General features: G+C 45.7%; 2 protein-coding genes across 19 annotated transcripts in view; one reads left to right on the top strand and one right to left on the bottom strand.

The window, feature by feature from the left end:
• Positions 1 to 32: 32 nt before the first annotated feature.
• On the top strand, positions 33 to 6,504 carry pdss1 (prenyl (decaprenyl) diphosphate synthase, subunit 1). Of its 5 annotated transcripts, XM_010903715.3 has the most exons (11): positions 33 to 215; positions 866 to 921; positions 1,009 to 1,141; positions 1,345 to 1,475; positions 2,616 to 2,757; positions 3,025 to 3,136; positions 3,842 to 3,951; positions 4,054 to 4,134; positions 4,389 to 4,502; positions 5,161 to 5,241; positions 5,465 to 5,605. In XM_010903715.3, exons 1-11 carry the CDS (start codon positions 63 to 65, stop codon positions 5,603 to 5,605), a joined length of 1,254 nt encoding a protein of 417 aa, XP_010902017.2. In that variant the 5' UTR covers positions 33 to 62. The 5 variants fall into 5 exon arrangements, with proteins under 5 accessions (XP_010902017.2, XP_019897325.2, XP_019897326.2 ...); XM_020041766.2 differs by having other exon boundaries at positions 3,842 to 4,134; positions 5,465 to 6,504; XM_020041767.2 differs by having other exon boundaries at positions 1,060 to 1,141; positions 3,842 to 4,134.
• Positions 6,505 to 6,541: 37 nt separating this feature from the next.
• Positions 6,542 to 19,828, bottom strand: part of abi1a (abl-interactor 1a) — a 45,395-nt gene continuing 32,108 nt past the window's right edge. For 4 of the 14 annotated variants that reach the window (XM_020041765.3, XM_029116240.2, XM_029116241.2 and 1 more), the window contains 7 exons: positions 19,121 to 19,261; positions 16,710 to 16,810; positions 16,063 to 16,182; positions 13,370 to 13,588; positions 12,184 to 12,273; positions 9,584 to 9,772; positions 6,542 to 9,085 (listed from right to left, as the gene is read on the bottom strand). In XM_020041765.3, coding sequence (XP_019897324.2) covers positions 8,910 to 9,085; positions 9,584 to 9,772; positions 12,184 to 12,273; positions 13,370 to 13,588; positions 16,063 to 16,182; positions 16,710 to 16,810; positions 19,121 to 19,261 — 1,036 coding nt within the window. In that variant the 3' untranslated portion in view covers positions 6,542 to 8,909. The remainder of the gene's footprint in view (positions 9,086 to 9,583; positions 9,773 to 12,183; positions 12,274 to 13,369; positions 13,589 to 16,062; positions 16,183 to 16,709; positions 16,811 to 19,120; positions 19,262 to 19,828) is intronic. The other 10 variants (XM_029116243.2, XM_029116251.2, XM_029116252.2 and 7 more) reach the window with 4 other exon arrangements.

Below are 19,828 nucleotides of genomic sequence, written 5' to 3'. Positions count from 1 at the left end.
TATTCCACTTCCGCTTCCGGCGTCACATTCTATGATCGCTCTAGGAATGTGTGACAGTGAAGATGGCGGTACAGTGGAGTCACTGTGGAAGATGGATTACAGCCGCTAAGAGTTCAACTTTACTAGAAACAATATGTGGTTTGAATAGAAGATCAAATACGTTTGCTGTCAATTCGCTCCTTGGAACGGGGACAGTCGCTGGCTGGGGAAATCCGGTAACGTGCCGCCCAAAGTCTTAGATTTTTGCTGGCCGGGCGTGCTGTCTGCTGATCACCTTAGAAAGGTCATCTTCTAGTGTGGAAATTGCAAGCTGATCTTATTTACAGGGTTACTTACATATGGCCTGGTGTTTGTATTTTTATTTGGTAATGGCAAGTTAATTTCAGTTGCAGAAGCTAGACACAACAATATATATTTTATGAAGGACGGGGGCACAGCAAAAGTTCAAGTAATGTTCTTATTGCTTCATGTATTCTTATTTTAGTTCAATATAGTTCTTGCGATTGTAATTGATGTCTAGGTTAATTCTTAGTTCAGAAGGGACAGTAAGTATACATCTGAGCTTGTTCTCTCCGTTTCCCTCAGGTTATTTGTGATCTGATTTAAGGTTAATTGCGTAATGTTAGCCTATAGAATTTCCCAACCAGCAAGCCAACTCTGGGGCCTAACCTTAAATAACCCAAAGGTTGTGAAATAATAACAGGATATCCAATTAAACAGTTTACCCATGTTTTGTGGGGGAAAAAGTACAGTATATTCAGTTGAAAGTATTTTTCTTCAGTGTTTACCCACCCATTTCATTACACTACACACCTCTCCTATTCTACTGATGCAGTTATTCATTTGTGACTTTAATTACTTTCAGGGGCTGTTCTCAAGGCATGTACACACAACCTCACTAGGTAGCTCACTTTTTACAAGGTGAGTCTGAGATTTAAATATTAACTACATCCGTTCATGTGTCTATGTGAATTTCATTCAGGTGTGTGTATATTCAATTTCACATAGGTACAGAACAAAGTTGCTTTACCAGACACCTAAACTGTGCTCTTGCAAAAGGACACACAGCGATGCCAAGTTGATAGACCCCTTCTCAATGGCCCAAAATGACTTGAATCATTTGTATGATGACATCAAAAAGGTAAGTCACCCATGTGAGTGATCATTCATTGCTACAGCTTCAGACACTTTAACTTTGTTTTACTTTATAATGGTTATTAATGTTAACAGCAGCATTATTAACATGTTATTACCAGGGTCTCTTTAAGTTATAATATGTGTTACGTGTGACTCTTCGGGGCCATGCGGATGGCTCACTGACTGGAACGTTGCTTGGCTTCACAGGAGCTTTTCGTGTCCAAATCGGAGCTCAAGTCTTTATGTGATTACTACTTTGACGGGCAGGGCAAGGCCTTTCGACCCATGATAGTGGTGCTCATGGCCCGGGCGTGCAACATCCACAGCAACCGAGACCGGTAAGACATGACTCTGGGTGTAGAGGTGGAACAGGTAGGATGGATACCAGGGATGGGCACGAGTGGCGGGGTTCAGAGTGTACCATAGGCTCACCCCGCGGCTAGCTTGAAATGTCGCCAGCGGGCCTACGCTGTCGGGACCTTTGGTGTTGCTCAGACGTCCGGGATGTTTTCAAGGACGGCGATCGCATGTGTTTTGCAAAGCGGTGGACCGTGGGTTTGAGCGGAGGAGGCTTGACTGTTAGTAACTAATCAATCAATGACGTCTGAAGCTTCGTTTGATCACGTGCTTTCGAAACCCTGTTGCAAAAACGCCAGTTCCTACAGATATCTCCGATGCCAAGTTTCTTTCCGACACCGAGCTCTAGACACCGAGCTCTAGACACCGAGCTCTAGACACCGAGCTCTAGACACCGAGCTCTAGACACCGAGCTCTAGACACCGAGCTCTAGACACCGAGCTCTACTGGAGAGCTTATTTCCCAATATGGGGTTAAAACTGTTTTAATATTTAGCATTGGCGCAACTGTTAATGGTGGAGTTATAAAGAAGTAACAGGCAGTGGCCTGTTAAAGAACAAAACAAAACAATCTGTGGAAACCACACCTATTGGTGTTCAAATAACTTCGTTTTATTTAGTGTATAGTAGTATACACTCTTCATCATCATCCAAAAGAAGTAAAAAGAAAGAAAGAAAAAAATAAGAATTAACGGGAAGAGGTAGGAAATATGTGTTATTTTAGCATTGCCATGTTCTCCAGTAAGTGTTTTTTTAAGCTAATATGTGGCGTTTTCTGGCTGAACTTGTATCTTACATAGACAAGAAGTCTATGTAAACATCAGTATTTATCTCTGACTAGCAGATGTCTCTCATCAGTAGTGTTTATGAAAGCCTTTTTGAGTAATTAATCGCTTATTCGACACAGGGTTTCAGAAAGCCTCGGTAGCCCATCAGCATAGAAAAGGTACCATTTCAGGCGTCGGCTGTTGTCTTCTGCAGCGAGTCTTAATGAACAATGCTCACACTATTCCTTCGCAGTTACCATCTCGTGAAATGAGTCAGGGTGCAGGATGTGTGGTCAAGGTGTGATCGTGCCCTCTTCCTCTTTCTATTCTTTCATTTCTCTGTCGGCCCGTGCAGAGATCTTCTCCCTGGACAGCGGGCCATAGCTATGATCTCTGAAATGATTCACACTGCCAGTCTGGTCCACGATGATGTCATCGACGGGTCGGACAAGCGGAGGGGCAAGACAACTATCAATGAAGTGTGGGGTGAGCGAAAGGTTAGCCACCGCCTCCCTGAACTGAGTCTTCAAAGAAACATATCCATTGCATGACCTTTTAAAGGTCAATACGAAGCACTTGATGTTATTCAACAGCCAATGGGATTCATATTGTTGGGGCACGAGTTCCAAACAGAAGTACAATTTAATGCTGGTAAAATATAATCCCTATCCTGAAGAAGACTGTTATATAATAAATCTGTTGCATGAGAAAATAGCGTAGTGGTTTGATGACCGCTGTAAATGCATCTGTCCTCTCGTTCCCAGGCCATTTTAGCTGGAGATTTCATTTTGTCTGCGGCCTCCATGGCACTGGCCCGTATCGGCAACAACACAGTGGTGTCAGTCCTTTCCCAGGTCATCGAGGATCTGGTGCGAGGTGAGGGCGTGCAGGATGTTTGCCGTTTGTAGCGGAGACCCAGGGTTTGTGGTCCCGCTTGTTTGAGCTTGTATCGGCAGGAACAGTTGTTGTACCAGTTTCAACTACACATTGAGTACCAGTTTCAACTACACATTGAGTACCAGTTTCAACTACTCATTGAGTAATCTGCTAATTTAAAACAGTATTATTGATAATCACCCATATGTGTGTAGGTCTATTTGATAATCAAATCACGCCACGTCACAGATCTGAATTTTTCGGCAGCAATGGTGCTACTGAATTATTACTTGGGAAAATTTGAAAAGCAATACACACAGTTTCTATAGTGAATGCAAAACCTTGTTGAGTTACATTGGACGTGTACGGGTTGAGTATTTGGTCCGATAATTATAAGGAAAATATATATAATGCAATTAACTAAAGGTTCTATTTGATGTATGATCAATATTTAGTTTCCTTTGTAATGTTTGGGGCCCAATACAGGCTCTGATGTCAGTTGGGTTTTCTGTGTAGGATCTCATTAGTGGATAAGCTCTGCGATATATTGATCTTATCACAGGATAAGATACATTTAACCCTGTAGGGTGGTTTGGTTCAAGGTTTTTCAGGAGCCGAAAACCCAGTTTGTTCACATTCTGGTTTGAAGTTACTAATCCAGCTCTCCGGAATACCCGTCTGGTAACGTATTTGTTGATGTTCCAGGTGAGTTCATGCAACTGGGCTCCAAGGAAAACGAGAACGAGAGATTCAAACACTACCTCGAGAAGACCTTTAAGAAAACTGCGAGTCTCATCGCAAACAGTTGTAAAGCAGTATGTACGTTCTATATCGACACCAATAACCCAAGGCTTCAGGGAAGTCTTTTGGCCGGACAGAAAAGGTTTGTGCTGACTGTCGGTTTGTATCCATTCAAGGTATCCATTCTGGTGAACTCGGATCCAGAGGTTCATGAAATAGCTTATCAGTATGGGCGGAACGTAGGCATCGCGTTTCAGGTACAGTTCTAATATTTGGGTTTTTTCTCTTGAATGGATGTCATTTAATGTGCACCCATTGATTGTCCCTTGCACCTTTTGGGTTGTCTAAAAAAGATGACTTCATTTTAGACACCTGTGACGTGAAGAGATGCCTTCGCATCACTCCAGCCTGTGTAACTTTTGAATTTCAAGAGTGATGGGCAGATTTGTCTTTTATCTGACAACTGTGTGTGTTAGTTATTGGTTTAATATTCATTCTGTTTGTCTCCCAGCTGGTAGATGATGTGTTGGATTTCACTGCCTGTGCCAACCAGCTAGGAAAGCCTTCAGCTACCGACCTCAAGTTGGGCTTAGCCACTGGCCCGGTTCTGTTTGCCTGCCAACAGGTGTGTGGGTGTGAGTCTGGTGTGTGTGGTGACTTAATGTGTATGGGTGAACATTAATTATATTAATTGTCCACCCTGTTACCCTGAATCTTTCTAGCCTACACAGTATCTCACGACTCGATCTCACGACTCCAGCAGTAAAGCCATTTCATAGCCAATGTAGAAATGTTTATTTCATTTGTATTCACGTATTCAACATTATTCTATGGTTGTAACACTATGGGATCACAAAGACCCTGGAAGCAGATGAAAACTTAATATAATAATTATTCTGTAGAAATAATCTACATGTTGTTGGTGGCAACAGTAATTTCTAGATCTGAACTAGTAACACTGTGCTCCATTTCGGACTCCATGAAGTTATGAACATGAGTTATCGGATCAACCAATCTGTGCTTTACTTAACCTAATCCAATTCATTAAAGGAGAACCAGCAATTCTGGAACCAAAAACTCAGTGTCTCTCTGGTCTGGTTCAGAGATCGCAGATATGATCTGGGAACTCTGTTTGTTGGGAGTGTTTTTCTGCAATAACTACCTGGTCCCTGTCTAACATTCCTATTTCTAGATTGAATCACATTAACTGAATGGTCAGAGCTTATGGGCATCTTGTCCAACTGCCCAGTCTGTGACAGTGTACTTTACCAATTCCTCTCTAGTTTCCTGAGCTGCATGCTATGATCATGAGGAGGTTCAGCTCCAGTGGAGATGTGGATCGAGCCTGGCAGTACGTCCTGGAGGTACGGAGCCTGAGCCGTCCATGGAAGGAAAAACGTTACTCCTGTTACTTGCGTGTATGAAACGCATTACGGAAACACGATTGGTCTCATGATTTTGCAGGATATGAATCGGTTTCCATGTGTGTTATGATACCTGTAATTATTGTAATTAGTTTTGATGATATTTTGTGACAGCTGACTGTTTGAAAGCACACTCAAACCGCCTGGTTTCTCCCGGCCTCAGAGCGACGGTGTGGATCAGACCAACTATCTGGCCCGGCGCTACTGCCAGGAAGCCATCCGGCAAATCGGCTTGCTGCGGCCCTCCCCGGAACGCGACGCCCTCGTCCGGCTCACTGAGATGGTCCTCACCCGCAACAAGTGAGCCCCCCCCAACCCGCCCCCCCGTTTCCAGGCTTCACTTCAGGCAGCTACCAGGTCCTGTGGAAGGAACCCCGCGGGGGGGGGGGTCTGGGACGCGGAGAGGGGCTTATGGGTGACTGATCAGCAGTGATGTCACACAGGGATGTCACACAGTGGAAGCAGGTTTCTTTGTGGCCACGTCGAAGGTGGAAGTAAAACAGAGCGTATATCCAGGCTCTCCGGGGCAGACTAATGCGACGCACTGCCTATGTCTTCTTACACAAAGGGGTTCACAGAACTACGAATTACGTCTTTGACAACAACCTGGTTGCCGCCGCTAACCTGATGTCAGAAAGCGATCGATCAGGGCCTGAATGAGGATTGGACTTAAGCTTCTATGCAGAGACCTATCAGGGTCACTGTTGAAAATGGCAGCTATACCTCGTTCGGGCTTCACACAGTGCTGTGACTTCCCATACTCTGCCCCAGAGTACAGCCTGTCGTCAGTGGATGTTATTCAATGTTTGGGGTGGGATGGGCGCCGCGTGGTCACTGTAATTCCACCACGACTCAAAAGCTGAATCATTGTTAAACGTGTGGGTTGGAACTCAATTAAGACATTGCTGGAAGGTCACGACCCACGTTTCCCCACAAGTTAACTGTTTTTTGCCAGTCAGATGGGTTTATGTGCATAGAACTGGAATGACGACAGTAGACCGGTGACTTCAATGGGTACTACTGTTCTGGGCATTATTTTTCCGTGCAGGTAATCCTACCTGGTGTAAAAAAAAAAGAAAAAAAAGTGGGATTTGGGGAGAATGTTATGCTGTCTTTTTTGTGTATCAAGACCTTAGAAACAGCCAAGGCCTTAACGTCTACAATCACCATGTACTCCGATTAAAAACTATCTTTTTAAGAAAATACATTGTTTTCATTCCCATTCAACACAATCACATTGTACATAGGAGGAAGGTTTATTATAAAAGGCTGTACATTAATTGTTCAATTAACATTTTATATACAAATTAAGGGCATAGATCCAAGCTTTGATAATTCTACCCATTGAGCTGGAACAGTTGTATATGTTGGATATAACAAAGCAAGACAGACAATGTTTCAAGGCATTAGCTGCTATATCCAGAACTGCTAAATAGCGACAGGAGCAGGTGACTTCATATTGTGGCGAGTCCGGAACCGAAAGTAGGAGAAAACTGCAATTTTCCATCTTGAAAGGGAAAAAACACCAACCCGAATTGTCGTGAATTATTTGATTATAAAATGTCATTGTTTAAAAAAACTTTACCTAACAAATGAATATGGACAAAGTGGATGGGGGTCACTTTGGAAACAGAAGAAAACTTGGCACGGAGATTTCATCCAGACCCGAGTTATGCAACATTTAAGCAGGCCTGCCCAATCCTGTTCCTGGAGAGATACCATCCTGTAGGTTCTCTCCAATCCTGTTCCTGGAGAGATACCATCCTGTAAATTCTCTCCAATCTGTTATTTAGCCGCCTGGATCCTAAATAACAAGCTGGAGGAAACACAAACAGTTTAGTAACAACTGGGTTTGAGAGAGATCCTGCAGGACGGTAGATCTCTAAGAACAGGGTCGAGGAGCAAAATGGTTTTAATTATGATAATTCCATTATTTTGTGAATTCCTGTATGTGAAGACTGAGGAGGTAAATTAGTCATATTGGTGTCCCGTTATTTGAGAATACTAAAATGGCAATGTTTTATTTTTTATAAACATCACAACAGCAGTAACCCGAGCCCATTTACTATTACAATCTATCAATCCAATATTGATTATTTACATTTTACTTACGCTAGTGATTACACGTACCTACAGTTGGTTCGGATTAGTAAAACGTTTGCTGTGACACTTCTAAGAATGCATGGAACTGAAATGTTGAAAATGGGAAAGTGTCCTTCAAATTGAAAATCACAAAATAACTGTTGATCTACATATTACCAGACGGAAGAACTCATTAAAGAACTGAAGTTCTAGGATTAATAAAATACAACCATCAAGTAAAAAAAATGCCTTTTATGTCTAGATAATTAAATCAATTATAAGTAATAGAATTGCCTACATTTAATGCAAATATTACAGACAATTCAAGCATAATGGCATTCATACATAAATGTTTTTGCATGCTTTGCCTTGACTGAATTAAAACATACAGATAAAAAAAAACTTTCGTCATTCGGCAAATGCTATTAATGTTTTGCATTCAACATTCAAAATGGATCAGCCAGTGATTGTATGAATGTCGACCATAGAAAATCCGATTCTTCTGTTGCACATTTTGCATGTAGCCTGCTTTCAACTTTGACTGACATTCACTGACTTTGTACTGCGGACACCCAAGAGGGCTGCAACTCACTCACTCTATGTACAATAAAATGCTCTATTCAATCTGGATGGATGGCGTGTTACAGATTAAGCAATTAAAGTGTAGAGGTATTTTCCGACAGCGCCGACGCGCAGCATTTGAAGCCAACGCGGTCTCCGCTAACCAGAGAGCATTGTCTTTTAACCTGGTCACCGGACTATTAACCGCCTTCAACTTCAATTACGCCGTAACGCTGAGCCTCCGCGAAACGGATTGAGTAGAGCACAAAGCAGTAGTAAGACTTACACTAAGAACGGGCACACACTACCTCCGTAACGCCGACATAGCCTACTATGTGTTACATCCGAATGACATTTGCTCCGTACAGCATAATGCTTACTTACAAATATGGTTTGGTGAATTGGTCAATAGACGCAGATAAACACTAATGAATGGTAGGGCCAAAAGCCCCATTCATGCCAGTCTCTAACGTGCATCCTTCATCCGTTTGCCAGATCCTAACACAACGAGTCTTCAGATTTGACATGTGGGAACAATCAGAATGTGAACAAGATCGGGAGAAAGGCTGCATATCAAAGCCTGGTATAAACAGGGCTACGCATTTTATGAAAGGCATATGTGGACATGAAGAACACAGAATATGTCGACTTCTTATGGAACGGTCACGATCATTACCACGGAGTCGGCACAAGCATGAGCGGACAACGACTAGAGTGGCCCCGGCCTTTGAAAACATCCTTACTCTACAGCCATTGAGCGCACACCAGTACACTCGATATAACGTCTCCCAACCCACCCGGAACAACACCAAAATAAACTAAATAGACATTTTGTTTTTATTGATTTGCAATCAGTAAGGGAAAACAAGCACTTCTCTGGCCCTTGCATGGCGGGACTTCCTTTCAACTGGTCGTTTAGTGGACCCATGTAAGACTGAATAAACACACGGGGGCTGGTGTTCGCTTCAGTCCGCGTAGTGCATGATGGACTCAACGTAGTTGCCGGGAAACAGGCCAGTGACTCCGCTACTGATTCCCTCGAACCAGCCGTCATCGTTCTTCTTGATGATGTAAATGATGGCGCCCTCCATGAAGCTCAGCTCGTCGTCCTTGTCCGCGGTGTAGTCGTAGATGGCCACCACTGTGGGGGGGGGGGGACACAACGCATCAGCGGAACGGTAATCTCATGTGAACTGGTCCAATTATTGTTTTACGTGGTCCTTCCACGGGGGATGTAGTAACTGGGACAAAGCCTGACGCGCCAATCAGGACGTTTCAATTTTACATTTTCATTGTATACAAGAAAGCGTGTAACATGGTGTGAAGACGAACAGGAAAAACTATACATTTTCAATTCAGGACCACTGACTTGACAAAATGTGAAAAAAAACGTGTGTGTGTTTTAGGTCTTACTAAACTCATGGGGACCAAATACCCCAATGAGTACAGTAAAACCACAACATTTTTTTTGACTAATTTGGACCTTTTGCCGGTCCCTGTGAGGCAAAAGTCAATTTCCGGCTCAGGGTTTAGATTTAGAGTCAAACATACAATTGATTTTATAGCTAGAATTGGGGTTTCTGGTCGCCATGAGGGTAGCTGTACAAACTTGTGTGTTTGTGTGTGGGGGGGGGGGCACCTTTCTCCATGTAGGTCTTGGGGGCCCACTGGGGGTCTCCGTCAGCGTACGGGTCGCTGTAGTTAACCACCGCCGCTTCCTCCTCATCTCCATAGTCCACCGGAGGGGGCGGGGGCGGGGGCGGAGCCTCGTCAAACATGGGCAGGTCATCCGGCGGCGGGGGGGGTGGGGGGGTAGGGGTGTCCGCAACTGCCAGGCGACGAGTAGGGGGAGAGAGAGAGAACGAGATTAGGAACACGGTCTGGAAGGTGCAGAAAGGAAACGGTACCGTACGTCAGAGGAAACCCAACTGCACAGAGAGAACTGTGCAGAACCGTGTGGAACCATGCAGAACCATGCAGAACCATGTAGAACCATGAAGGACCATGCAGAACCATGCAGAACCATGCAATTGTGACGGAGCAACATGCACTGGTAGGTTTGCTGGGCACCGACAGTTAAGATTGGCAAGTTGTTGGAATGCTGATTCTGGCGCCGGCAAGTCCCGTTTCGTGTCGTATGACATTGTTAATTCTTTAGCCAAGACTATGCAGCTCTACAACCACAAATATACTCTGGACAGTTCCACAAACGGACTCCTGGACCCAGAGCCTGGTTTACAGTCACGGACTCCTGGACCCAGAACCTGGTAATACAGTCACGGACTCCTGGACCCAGAACCTGGTAATGCAGTCACGGACTCCTGGACCCAGAGCCTGGTAATACAGTCACGGACTCCTGGACCCAGAGCCTGGTAATACAGTCACGGACTCCTGGACCCAGAGCCTGGTAATACAGTCACGGACTCCTGGACCCAGAGCCTGGTAATACAGTCACGGACTCCTGGACCCAGAGCCTGGTTTACAGTCACGGACTCCTGGACCCAGAGCCTGGTTTACAGTCACAGAGATCTCAGAGGATTGGGTTGCTATGAGTCCCTCAAACTCCACTCGAGTCCTCGAAGCCACTTCCACTCCATTGTTTCATTTCAACCTCCAAATCAGGGACTTATTTAGGCCTGGGACACCAATTGGGTGCAATTAATGACGAGTTAGAACAATCAGCAGCTTCGAGGTCAACGGTTGAGTTTCAGGTGGCTACACCAAAGAAATCCTCTCAGATCTCCACAAATGGAACGGGTGAAGGGCGGGACCATATGAGACTGGACGACACGCAGATGACTGGGACTGCTAGAGGGTAGCAAAGAGCCCTATATTCCTGTCAGGTTGAAAAAAGCATTTCCTGGGAAATGCTTCTTGTTTTCCTGTGGTTTTATAACCCTCCCGTAATGTCTGGCAGGATGCACTTTAAGGGACCACAACGGACATGAGCGATCGACTTTGTGTTATCCCTGACAAAAAAAGAAACACTATGTGTCAGATAAATATGACAATGTGGTCGTTTTTGAAGTGAATGTGTGAAAAAAATAAATAAATAATAATAATTAAAAAAAAAATACAATAACAAACAACTGAGTTAGTTAGGACCTCCATTAGTATGCATGGATCATTGAGGCTTGCCTGCAACCTTTCACCCTGCATGTTTTTACCAAAGGGTCAGAGGGTGCAGGTCTTCCCAGGTTTGCGTATCTCAGACGATGTGCCGTGTTACTAACACACACACACACACACACACACACACACACACTCCAACATCACACTTTCCAATGAAAATAAAAGCCTTCTGAGAACAAGAGGCATAGAAAAAAGCCTGCTAAATACATAATAGAAAAAAAAATAGAAAATGGACACCCTGTCCAGTTGGCTGTTGGTTACACAATAAAAGTCCATATGCTCTTCAATATGTGCTGTTTCATCGGTGCACTGTTACGAAAGCAGATGCCTAATGATACCTATCTCACATGGGACTTTTAGGAAATACCGTTTAAGATGCCAGTGTCATTATACATTCTCCGGAATAATCTGGAGCCACTGCACTGTCACTGCTTATCCTTAGGACCTGCTCACAAGAGAAAGCAGTGGGCCTCACTGGCTCGGAGTGTGTGTCTGAGAGCACTGCGCATTAACACGGACGGCGCAAGGAACACTGAGGGCTTCTACGGCATGAGACAGACAGACAGACGGACGATGGGGGACGACGACAACAGGCACACAGCATGCTCCTGCTGATGGACGCATAGGGGACTGTTTTAATCAGATCTGGCGTAAGGAAGAACACGGAGCACATATTAGAAACTTTGTCACTCATTCTCATCGGACCCCCATTAGCCAATGGTTCAGAGGAAAGGTGGACTAGTGCCGGGGGGGGGGGCTCCTGAATAGGGGAGGGGGGAGGCTGACGTACCATCCCGTCCAGACTATTAGGTACAGCTCATAAGCCTGGGATATCAAGCATTCCAAGTTGGCGTTAACGGGCGTGCCCACATAATCCTATAGAGATCATGGCATAAAGGGTTAAGCCTACGTGTCAAGAGTACCAGTGTGTTAACGAAGGCCAAGGCCGATGCCCTGGTCCCCCTCAGGCTCTTTGCCGATTTGAGCAGAAGCATTGGGGGAATGAGGTCAGGCCCGACGTCGGACCAGTGCGGGGCCGAGGCCTGACCGGGTGACAGTTCCTAATATGTATTCCGCGGCGGGGGTGTAGCGGGCCGCTGGACTTACTGTTCTCCTGCACCCTGGCCACAAAGCCTGTCAGTGGAATCTGTGGAGTAAGCTGGGGCATGGGGGGAGGAGGAGGAGGAGCCAGAGACACTGGAGGCCGAAACACACACGCACGGGCACGCACACACGCACGGGCACGCACACACGCACGGGCACGCACACACGCGGAAGGAGGGGAGCAAGGAAACAACAAAGCGGACATCAGTCACCATGAACCATAGATGGGAATACTATGTGAAACAGAGCAGCCAAAGTCAATAAAATACTATCACTTCAAGGACACACACACACACCCCAGATTCGTCAAGGTATACTGGTGGTTGTACATGTTGGGATTTGATATTTTTGTTGTCACACTGTTTGTAACAGGGCTGGAAGTAACATCTGGAGTTTCCCACCTTTTATTCTAAATCCTTCTGCATTTTCCATGACTTAATGAATGTGTGTGTGTGTCACAGGAGTCCAGGAGGAGGACTAAAAATAAACACTGGGATTAGACACCTTGAGCCGTGGTCACCTTTATGTAGGCTGCCTGGTACATTTCAGAGGACGGCGGCAAGGTGAAAATAAACCCGCCACTTAAAAAGGTGAAAACACTAAATCAGTGATTTAAGTAAATTCAGACGGTGCTTAGAAGTTTTGCAGTGCTTGAATCTATTGATGGTCTGGATTCAATAAGGTGAAGAATCCACACAGAAGAAAACCCCTCAAATCAATGCAGAAGATAGTACACCAGAAATACCTGAACATACACTTTCGCAGAGGAAAAAGGTCAGTACCATTTGTTTGAGAGGAATGACACTCTACCCCGAGGATCATATGACCAGAGCACCATCGAAGGCGCACCACAAAATAGGGCCTGGGCAATCCCACCAGCTCTGTGTAGATTAGAGTCGGGTGACCCAGAAGTCGACTCCACGGTGCCTTGTGAAAGCAAACGGAGCAATGTATGTACGCCAGGGGCGAGACGCCGATAGTGGTGACGGCGACCGTTACCGTGACAGCGGTGCAATCAGTTGCCGTGACGGCTGGTGAGGGACGCAGGTGTCTCAGGCGGGGCAGTTCTAACACGGTGACTCAGTGGAGCCCCACAGTGCTCGGAGTGGGAAGTGCAGTTCCATTGAGTGCGACCTCAACCTCCCCCCACCCCCCCGGGTCTAATAACCTGATGAGGACGGTGTCTTACTTGAGTTCTGGGGGTAGGTGGGGGTTCCCCCGTTAACGTACGGCTGTTGCTGCTGCTGTAAGGAGAACTGGGAGCTGACGGAGGGCGCGCGGCGGTAGGTGCCGGTGGCTGAAACCATGGAGGCCGAGGAGGTGGTGGAGTTGTGCCGCGAGATCTGCCGTGAGACGGTGCCGAATTGGGACATGGGGGTGGGGCCGAGGCCTGGTCCGGGAGCCACCACTAGAAACACCCAGAGAGGGGGGGGGGGGGGGGGGGGGGGGGGGGGGGGCGGGGCGGGGGGAGAGAGAGGGCCAATAGAGGGATAGGGAAAGAGAGAGAGAAAGGACAAAACAGCACCCAGGAAATGAATCGGTGGCACCCAATGACAGTAAGAGCCACAGATTGGAAAAACATTAATAGGATCCCCAGAGCATCACCACCAATCAGAGAGACTCAGAGGAGGTAGGGGGAGGGACAAGGAACTCCAAACCATTCCTGATGGAGAAACGCAGGAGGTTGAGTTCCTGGCCAACCATTGTGCAGACATGAGGCAGGTTTTCAAAATATCAGCATGCCACATCATGTGATATAACCCGCTGTCATGTCTAGTGTCAGTTAGCTACAGCCGTGAAACCTCTACTCTGAAAACTTGCTTCATATAACCATGTTGACTACACCACTGTCCACTTATGTTTTGTAAAAGAGGAAGGGGAAACTGACAGGAAGGGCAGAAGACAGACAGACACTATTTCTAGACAGTTAAATGGATTGGTGGACTGCTCCCGTGGCATTCTGGTAATTGGTTGTTCAATTCAACCGCCACTGTAGAGCTGACACCGTGACACGTCATTTGCTGTATTCAAATAACAACAGTGGTATTTTGACTTTCCACCGTTTCGCGGTACTAGCTACATGATTTCGGCCAGGGGGTTTTAGCGTAGCGACAATGCACTCTGTGGGGTAGGTTGGTTGCCTGCTAGATCAACAGTATGAAATAGGAAACAGAATGGCTCCAGTACCATGTCGACTTCCAACACTCCCAAATCAAATTAGAAGAGTAAATCTGAGGACTGCGAACCACCTCCACTGTGTCCCCTGGCCTTTCTGTGTATCTTATCTATTCCTGAGCTAGCACACATCAAGCCCTGCTAAAGTGACACAACAACATGGTGGAATGTCTGCTGCTCCCTGAGGAGAGGGCTGAAGACCTACGGGGGAGGAAAACGTTGTTGTTCCCTTTGGATACTTCAAGAATCCAATACATACCGGTAGTGCTACAGCATGAAGATGTTAAAGCACGCACAATGGAGGATTGATGAAACAGGTCATCATAACACTTGTATTGATTTCGCTCGTGAATAAAATAATAAAAAAATAGGCAACCCAAAATAACTATCCAAATATACCAGTTTATTATGGAGGACAACTGGATAAGAAAAACCCATGCCGATCAACCTGAAGTCTAACCACCTTTCTGAAGGAAGAGACTTTGGAGTAACTGACTATAACAATGCTATTTAGCAGACCCTTTGTGCCTTTAAAGTTACCAAAGCCACTAAAAGCGCCATTATGGTGAAATACCAGGGTTGTGGCGTCAAAAACATTCAAAAGAGGGAGGGAGGGTATGAGTGTCTGTGTGAATGTTTTCCCCCAGTTGGGAATTTCTTGTTCTCAGGGTCAGATAATGGTGGCTCACTGATGTGCTCTGATAAAAACATGTGTTAGCGCATTTGTGTGTGTGTGTGTGTATACATTATGATAACAGAAGATTTCAAGAGAAGCTCTCCTCTAAGATAGTGACGGGTGGAGACAGAAAATGTTCTAAGTCTGGGCCACAGTGGTAAACACATATTAGGTTAAAAATAAAAAGGTCAAGACTTCGATTAATACCCCGTAACTCTTTGTCTAAATAAGAATTTTAAACAAGGGGACCAGTGATTCTAGTTGGCTAAAGTCCGGGGCTTAGAAACTGTTCATATTCAAAATCTAGAAATTACTATTAGGCTGAATAATCTTCAACCTTGAACAAATAGTCTAGATGAAAACATCCCCAGAGTTCTCCTTTGCCCTTTCTTGACATGTGCTTTCAAGATTAGAGTAAATTCTGCTGATGTCTCTGTGTTCTGTTTGTAGAAAGCACCTTGAATGATAACCCAAGGTCATGGTATATTCATGTTGGCTGTGAAGATGACCTGTCAGAGGGCAAAGATAAACTGCAGCGTACCATTTTCAAATATCATTAATATTCGTATGATAGCGAAACAAAATAACTGTGTGTAATTCTGTAATTCTGAACTGTGTAAAATCAACAGAAGATAACAGTGGTTGCTAAGTGATCCGGCCCTTGGAGCCGTTTCCAAATGTAATGAACCTACCTGTAGACACTTGGGCCCAGAGGACCTATTTCCACAAGAGACCTTTTCAGGGCCCTTTCTGTGCGTGCATCCACAACGGCACCCTATTCCCTACACAGCCCTGTGGACCTTAGGAGAGTAGTGGAATATCTATGGAATATGGTGCCATTTGGGACACATGCTGTTGAGTGTAGATTTGATCAAGAACCCAATCACCTGCTCCACCACCAGTACCTCCACCGACAATTGATTGACCTGTGGATAAAACCCTGCCCCCACCCGCCCAACCACACCCACCCACCCCCCACGCTGGAGTAGGAGACGGCGGAGTGGAGTAGTGGCAGTGTTCTTTGGTCTCACCTATAGCAGCTGGAGCAACTTGGGAGCTCCACCCGGGGAGAAGAGGTGGAGGGGGAATATTGGAACCGGGGGGAAGTGGAGGAGGGGGTGGGGCTCCGGGGGGAGCAAACATGGGTGGGACTGAAACAAGGGTGTCAGAACCAGGGTGTTACCATAGCGACTGCCTGGGTGTTCTGACCTAATTGATAATGTGAGTGTCTGATAACATCCTCTGAACATTAACAGCAGCCCTTTAAGAAGAACCACAATGTGTTTTACGTCTGTGTAGTTTTGTATTTATGTTTATGTTGCTTTAATACAGATCTCAACTGTACAGACATAGGTATCAGTTTGACTCCCCTGTAAACATTAAGGTGAAATAATAACTAAAATAAAATGGTTTTTTTAAGGTTTACATTTGCATTTAGAAAGCATGCCAGATGTCTTTAAATTGGCTAAAGAGTGTATATTTAACAATTATTAGCCACACAAAACTCAATAGGTTTCTCTCTGTGGTAGTCATCACATCTGATAGTTATACACATTAACTATGAGAGCATACATTTAATAATAGTTTGTTCAGACAGAAACAGATATAGAGATAGAGATAGACAGACAGACATAGAGACAGACATAGAGACAGACAGAGAGACAGTTAACAGGCTCACCTGGTCCACTGTTGGGAATGGAGGGCGTAGGCACGGCAATGGGAAGGCCAATACTGCTGCTCCCGCTGTTCTCCCTACTACCACTACCCCCACTGCTACCACTAGTGAGACGGGGGTGAGAAAGAGACAATGTGTGAACGAATGAGAGACAGAGACAGTATATAGAGTGAGACAGAGACAGTCTATATAGTGAGACAGAGACAGTATATATAGTGAGATAGAGACAGTATATATAGTGAGACAGAGACAGTATATATAGTGAGACAGAGACAGTTTATATAGTGAGACAGAGACAGTATATATAGTGAGACAGAGACAGTATATATAGTGAGACAGAGACAGTACATAGAGTGAGACAAAGAGTATATATAGTGAGACAGAGACAGTATATATAGTGAGACAGAGACAGTATATATAGTGAGACAGAGACAGTACATAGAGTGAGACAAAGAGTATATATAGTGAGACAGAGACAGTATATATAGTGAGACAGAGACAGTATATCTTGTGAGACAGAATATAGTATCCACGGCAACCTTGCGGATGACAGTGGGTATCAGTGTGCAGTCAGCCAGTGTCCTACTTAGAATTCTGGACTGCAACCAGACACCCGCGGGAAAACCAGTCACTCACGGGAAAAAAAAACAGTCACCCACGGGGAAAAACAGTCACCCACAGGGAAAAACAATGCCTTTAAAAACATCAAACCATGAAAAAGTCCTTCAGAGCTACACCATCTATACTGACTTATTTTAAGGCTCTACAGACATACTATAAATGTACACTTATCGATCGTTTCAGGTTTCCATTGTAACTGTGAAGAGAAAGACAGGGACAGGGACTATAAGGACGAGGACAGGTGATCTACTATGACGGTGAGAATGAGGACAGGAGATCTACTATTACAGTGAGGATGACAACAGGGGATCTACTATGACTCTAAGGATGAGGAAAGGGGATCTACTATGACGGTGAGGATGAGGGCAGGAGATCTACTATTACAGTGAGGATGACAACAGGGGATCTACTATGAATATAAGGATGAGGACAGGGGATCTACTATGACTATAAGGACGAGGACAGGGGATCTATTATGACGGTGAGGATGAGGACAGGAGATCTACTATTATAGTGAGCCTGTGAGGGGCATGGATATAACCTTCTGCTCGATCGGTCTGCCTTTCCGTTAGCTTTCCTCTCAAAATACCTTTCTTTTTCAGTAGCTGAAATCAAATCACCTCCCTCCCCTTGAACTCACCAGTCCTGCCAGGCTCTGCCTCTAGCTCAATCACGTCTCAAGAGATCAGATTTCATACAAATCAGACCACAAGATGCACAGACGCTACGAAAGACACACACACGCGCAGACACCTCGCTCCCTCACATTCACACACAAGTACTCTTATAGAATCAGGGCTCAGTCAGATCGATGTGACACAGACTGATGATCTGAATGAGCAAAGCCAGCTCAGGGTCCTCTTTAATCAAATAGTGATGCCACAGATGCCATAGGTGTGCGTGTGTGTGTGTGTGTGAGAGAGAGTGCCTGTATAAAGCAATAACACAGCAGAGAGGGACATTATCTGCCACTGAACGCTGTTTCCAGGTCAGGAAGAGTATGAGAACAACCCGGTGTTACTTGGTTAGCCAGAAACTGTGCTGTGTCAAGTGAGTCGAGATCTAATCACCTTCCTGGCCAATCAGAGATCACCAAAAACATCCCAACTGTCTAGCTGGTCCCGGAGGTTGATGGGTCTGGAGCCAGGCCGACTGACAGCCTGAGGATCCATCTTAAGATGGACCAGTGGGACTACCACACAACCCTGTAATCCTTCTCTGGTCGGGTTACTAACTGTAAAGACTTGGGTTTTGTACTACACCCCCGCAGTGTGACGTTGCCTCCGAACAACTGCAGTGGAAGCAGTCTCAGACTGAAATGTGACGCTAACGGCGGAAGACGTCAATCTGAGTCGTCAGGCATGACCAGAGTAGGGTGCAGACCAAAACGGAGCGGGGGAGAAAAATGCAACGATATGTCATATTTATGATCGACTCGGCCGACGTCAAAGCCTTCTTAGCTAATGAAGCAGCTTCAGTCTCCCGTTACTCATCTCAGCTGCTGGGTTCCAGGGATTTTGACAGGGGTCCCGGAGTACCGGGCAGGACTGAGTGACACGTTACACCATAGGCTTTTAGGGACATTTATTCACAAATGGCAGACTTCCCAAAGGGCCTGTCAGTTGAGTGTTGGATTTTCAGTGGTTGGAGAGGATAGGGACAGGGTGAAAGTGCCTTAAGATGTCAGGTTAATCCGAACAGATTAGAAGTGTTTTGGAAGACATGGGAGCTGGTGATGTTTACCGGAGGGGGCCTTTTCTCATTTCATACCGACGTGTGTGTGTGTCATCTACCTGTGGGTCCTGGGTCTCTGGTTGAGAGTTGCGTTGCGTCCGGGGCTGTGGTGGCTGCCCAGCCGAGCAGGGCTGGTCATGTAGTCGTTGGGCACCGTCGGGGGTCTCACCGGCTCCAAGGTTTTATAGGATGTGTTGCGTCTGTCACAGTCCACCGTGGGAGAGAGAAACATAATGAGACCGCTGAAGGCTCCGTTCCGTTAATGAGACCAGAACCGCTGAAGGCTCCGTTCCGTTAATGAGACCAGAACCGGTGAAGGCTCCGTTACGTTAATGAGACCAGAACCGCTGAAGGCTCCGTTACGTTAATGAGACCAGAACCGCTGAAGGCTCCGTTCCGTTAATGAGACCAGAACCGCTGAAGGCTCCGTTCCGTTAATGAGACCAGAACCGGTGAAGGCTCCGTTACATTAATGAGACCAGAACCGCTGAAGGCTCCGTTACGTTAATGAGACCAGAACCGCTGAAGGCTCCGTTACGTTAATGAGACCAGAACCGGTGAAGGCTCCGTTACGTTAATGAGACCAGAACCGGTGAAGGCTCCATACTGTTAAATAATGAGACCAGAACCAGTGAAGGCTCCGTTACATTAATGAGACCAGAACCAGTGAAGGCTCTGTTACGTTTTGGAAACCCTCCTCACACACGTACTTTAACATTCCAACATTGTTCATATCAACAACACAGGAAGCTCGTCACGGCTACAGG

This window comes from Esox lucius, chromosome 21, assembly GCF_011004845.1.
Source record: "Esox lucius isolate fEsoLuc1 chromosome 21, fEsoLuc1.pri, whole genome shotgun sequence".
Lineage (NCBI taxonomy): Eukaryota > Metazoa > Chordata > Actinopteri > Esociformes > Esocidae > Esox > Esox lucius.
Note: the sequence above shows the minus strand (reverse complement) of the source record. Positions and strands in the feature narration are given on the sequence as shown.

Bases quoted from the DNA above. Each gene is read 5' to 3' on its own strand.
- pdss1 (XM_020041766.2), top strand. From the start codon at position 63: ATGGCGGTACAGTGGAGTCACTGTGGAAGATGGATTACAGCCGCTAAG. The intron at 4,135-4,388 runs GTACAGTTCTAA...TTTGTCTCCCAG, and splicing joins ACGTAGGCATCGCGTTTCAG to CTGGTAGATGATGTGTTGGA. The intron at 4,503-5,160 runs GTGTGTGGGTGT...ATTCCTCTCTAG, and splicing joins TTCTGTTTGCCTGCCAACAG to TTTCCTGAGCTGCATGCTAT.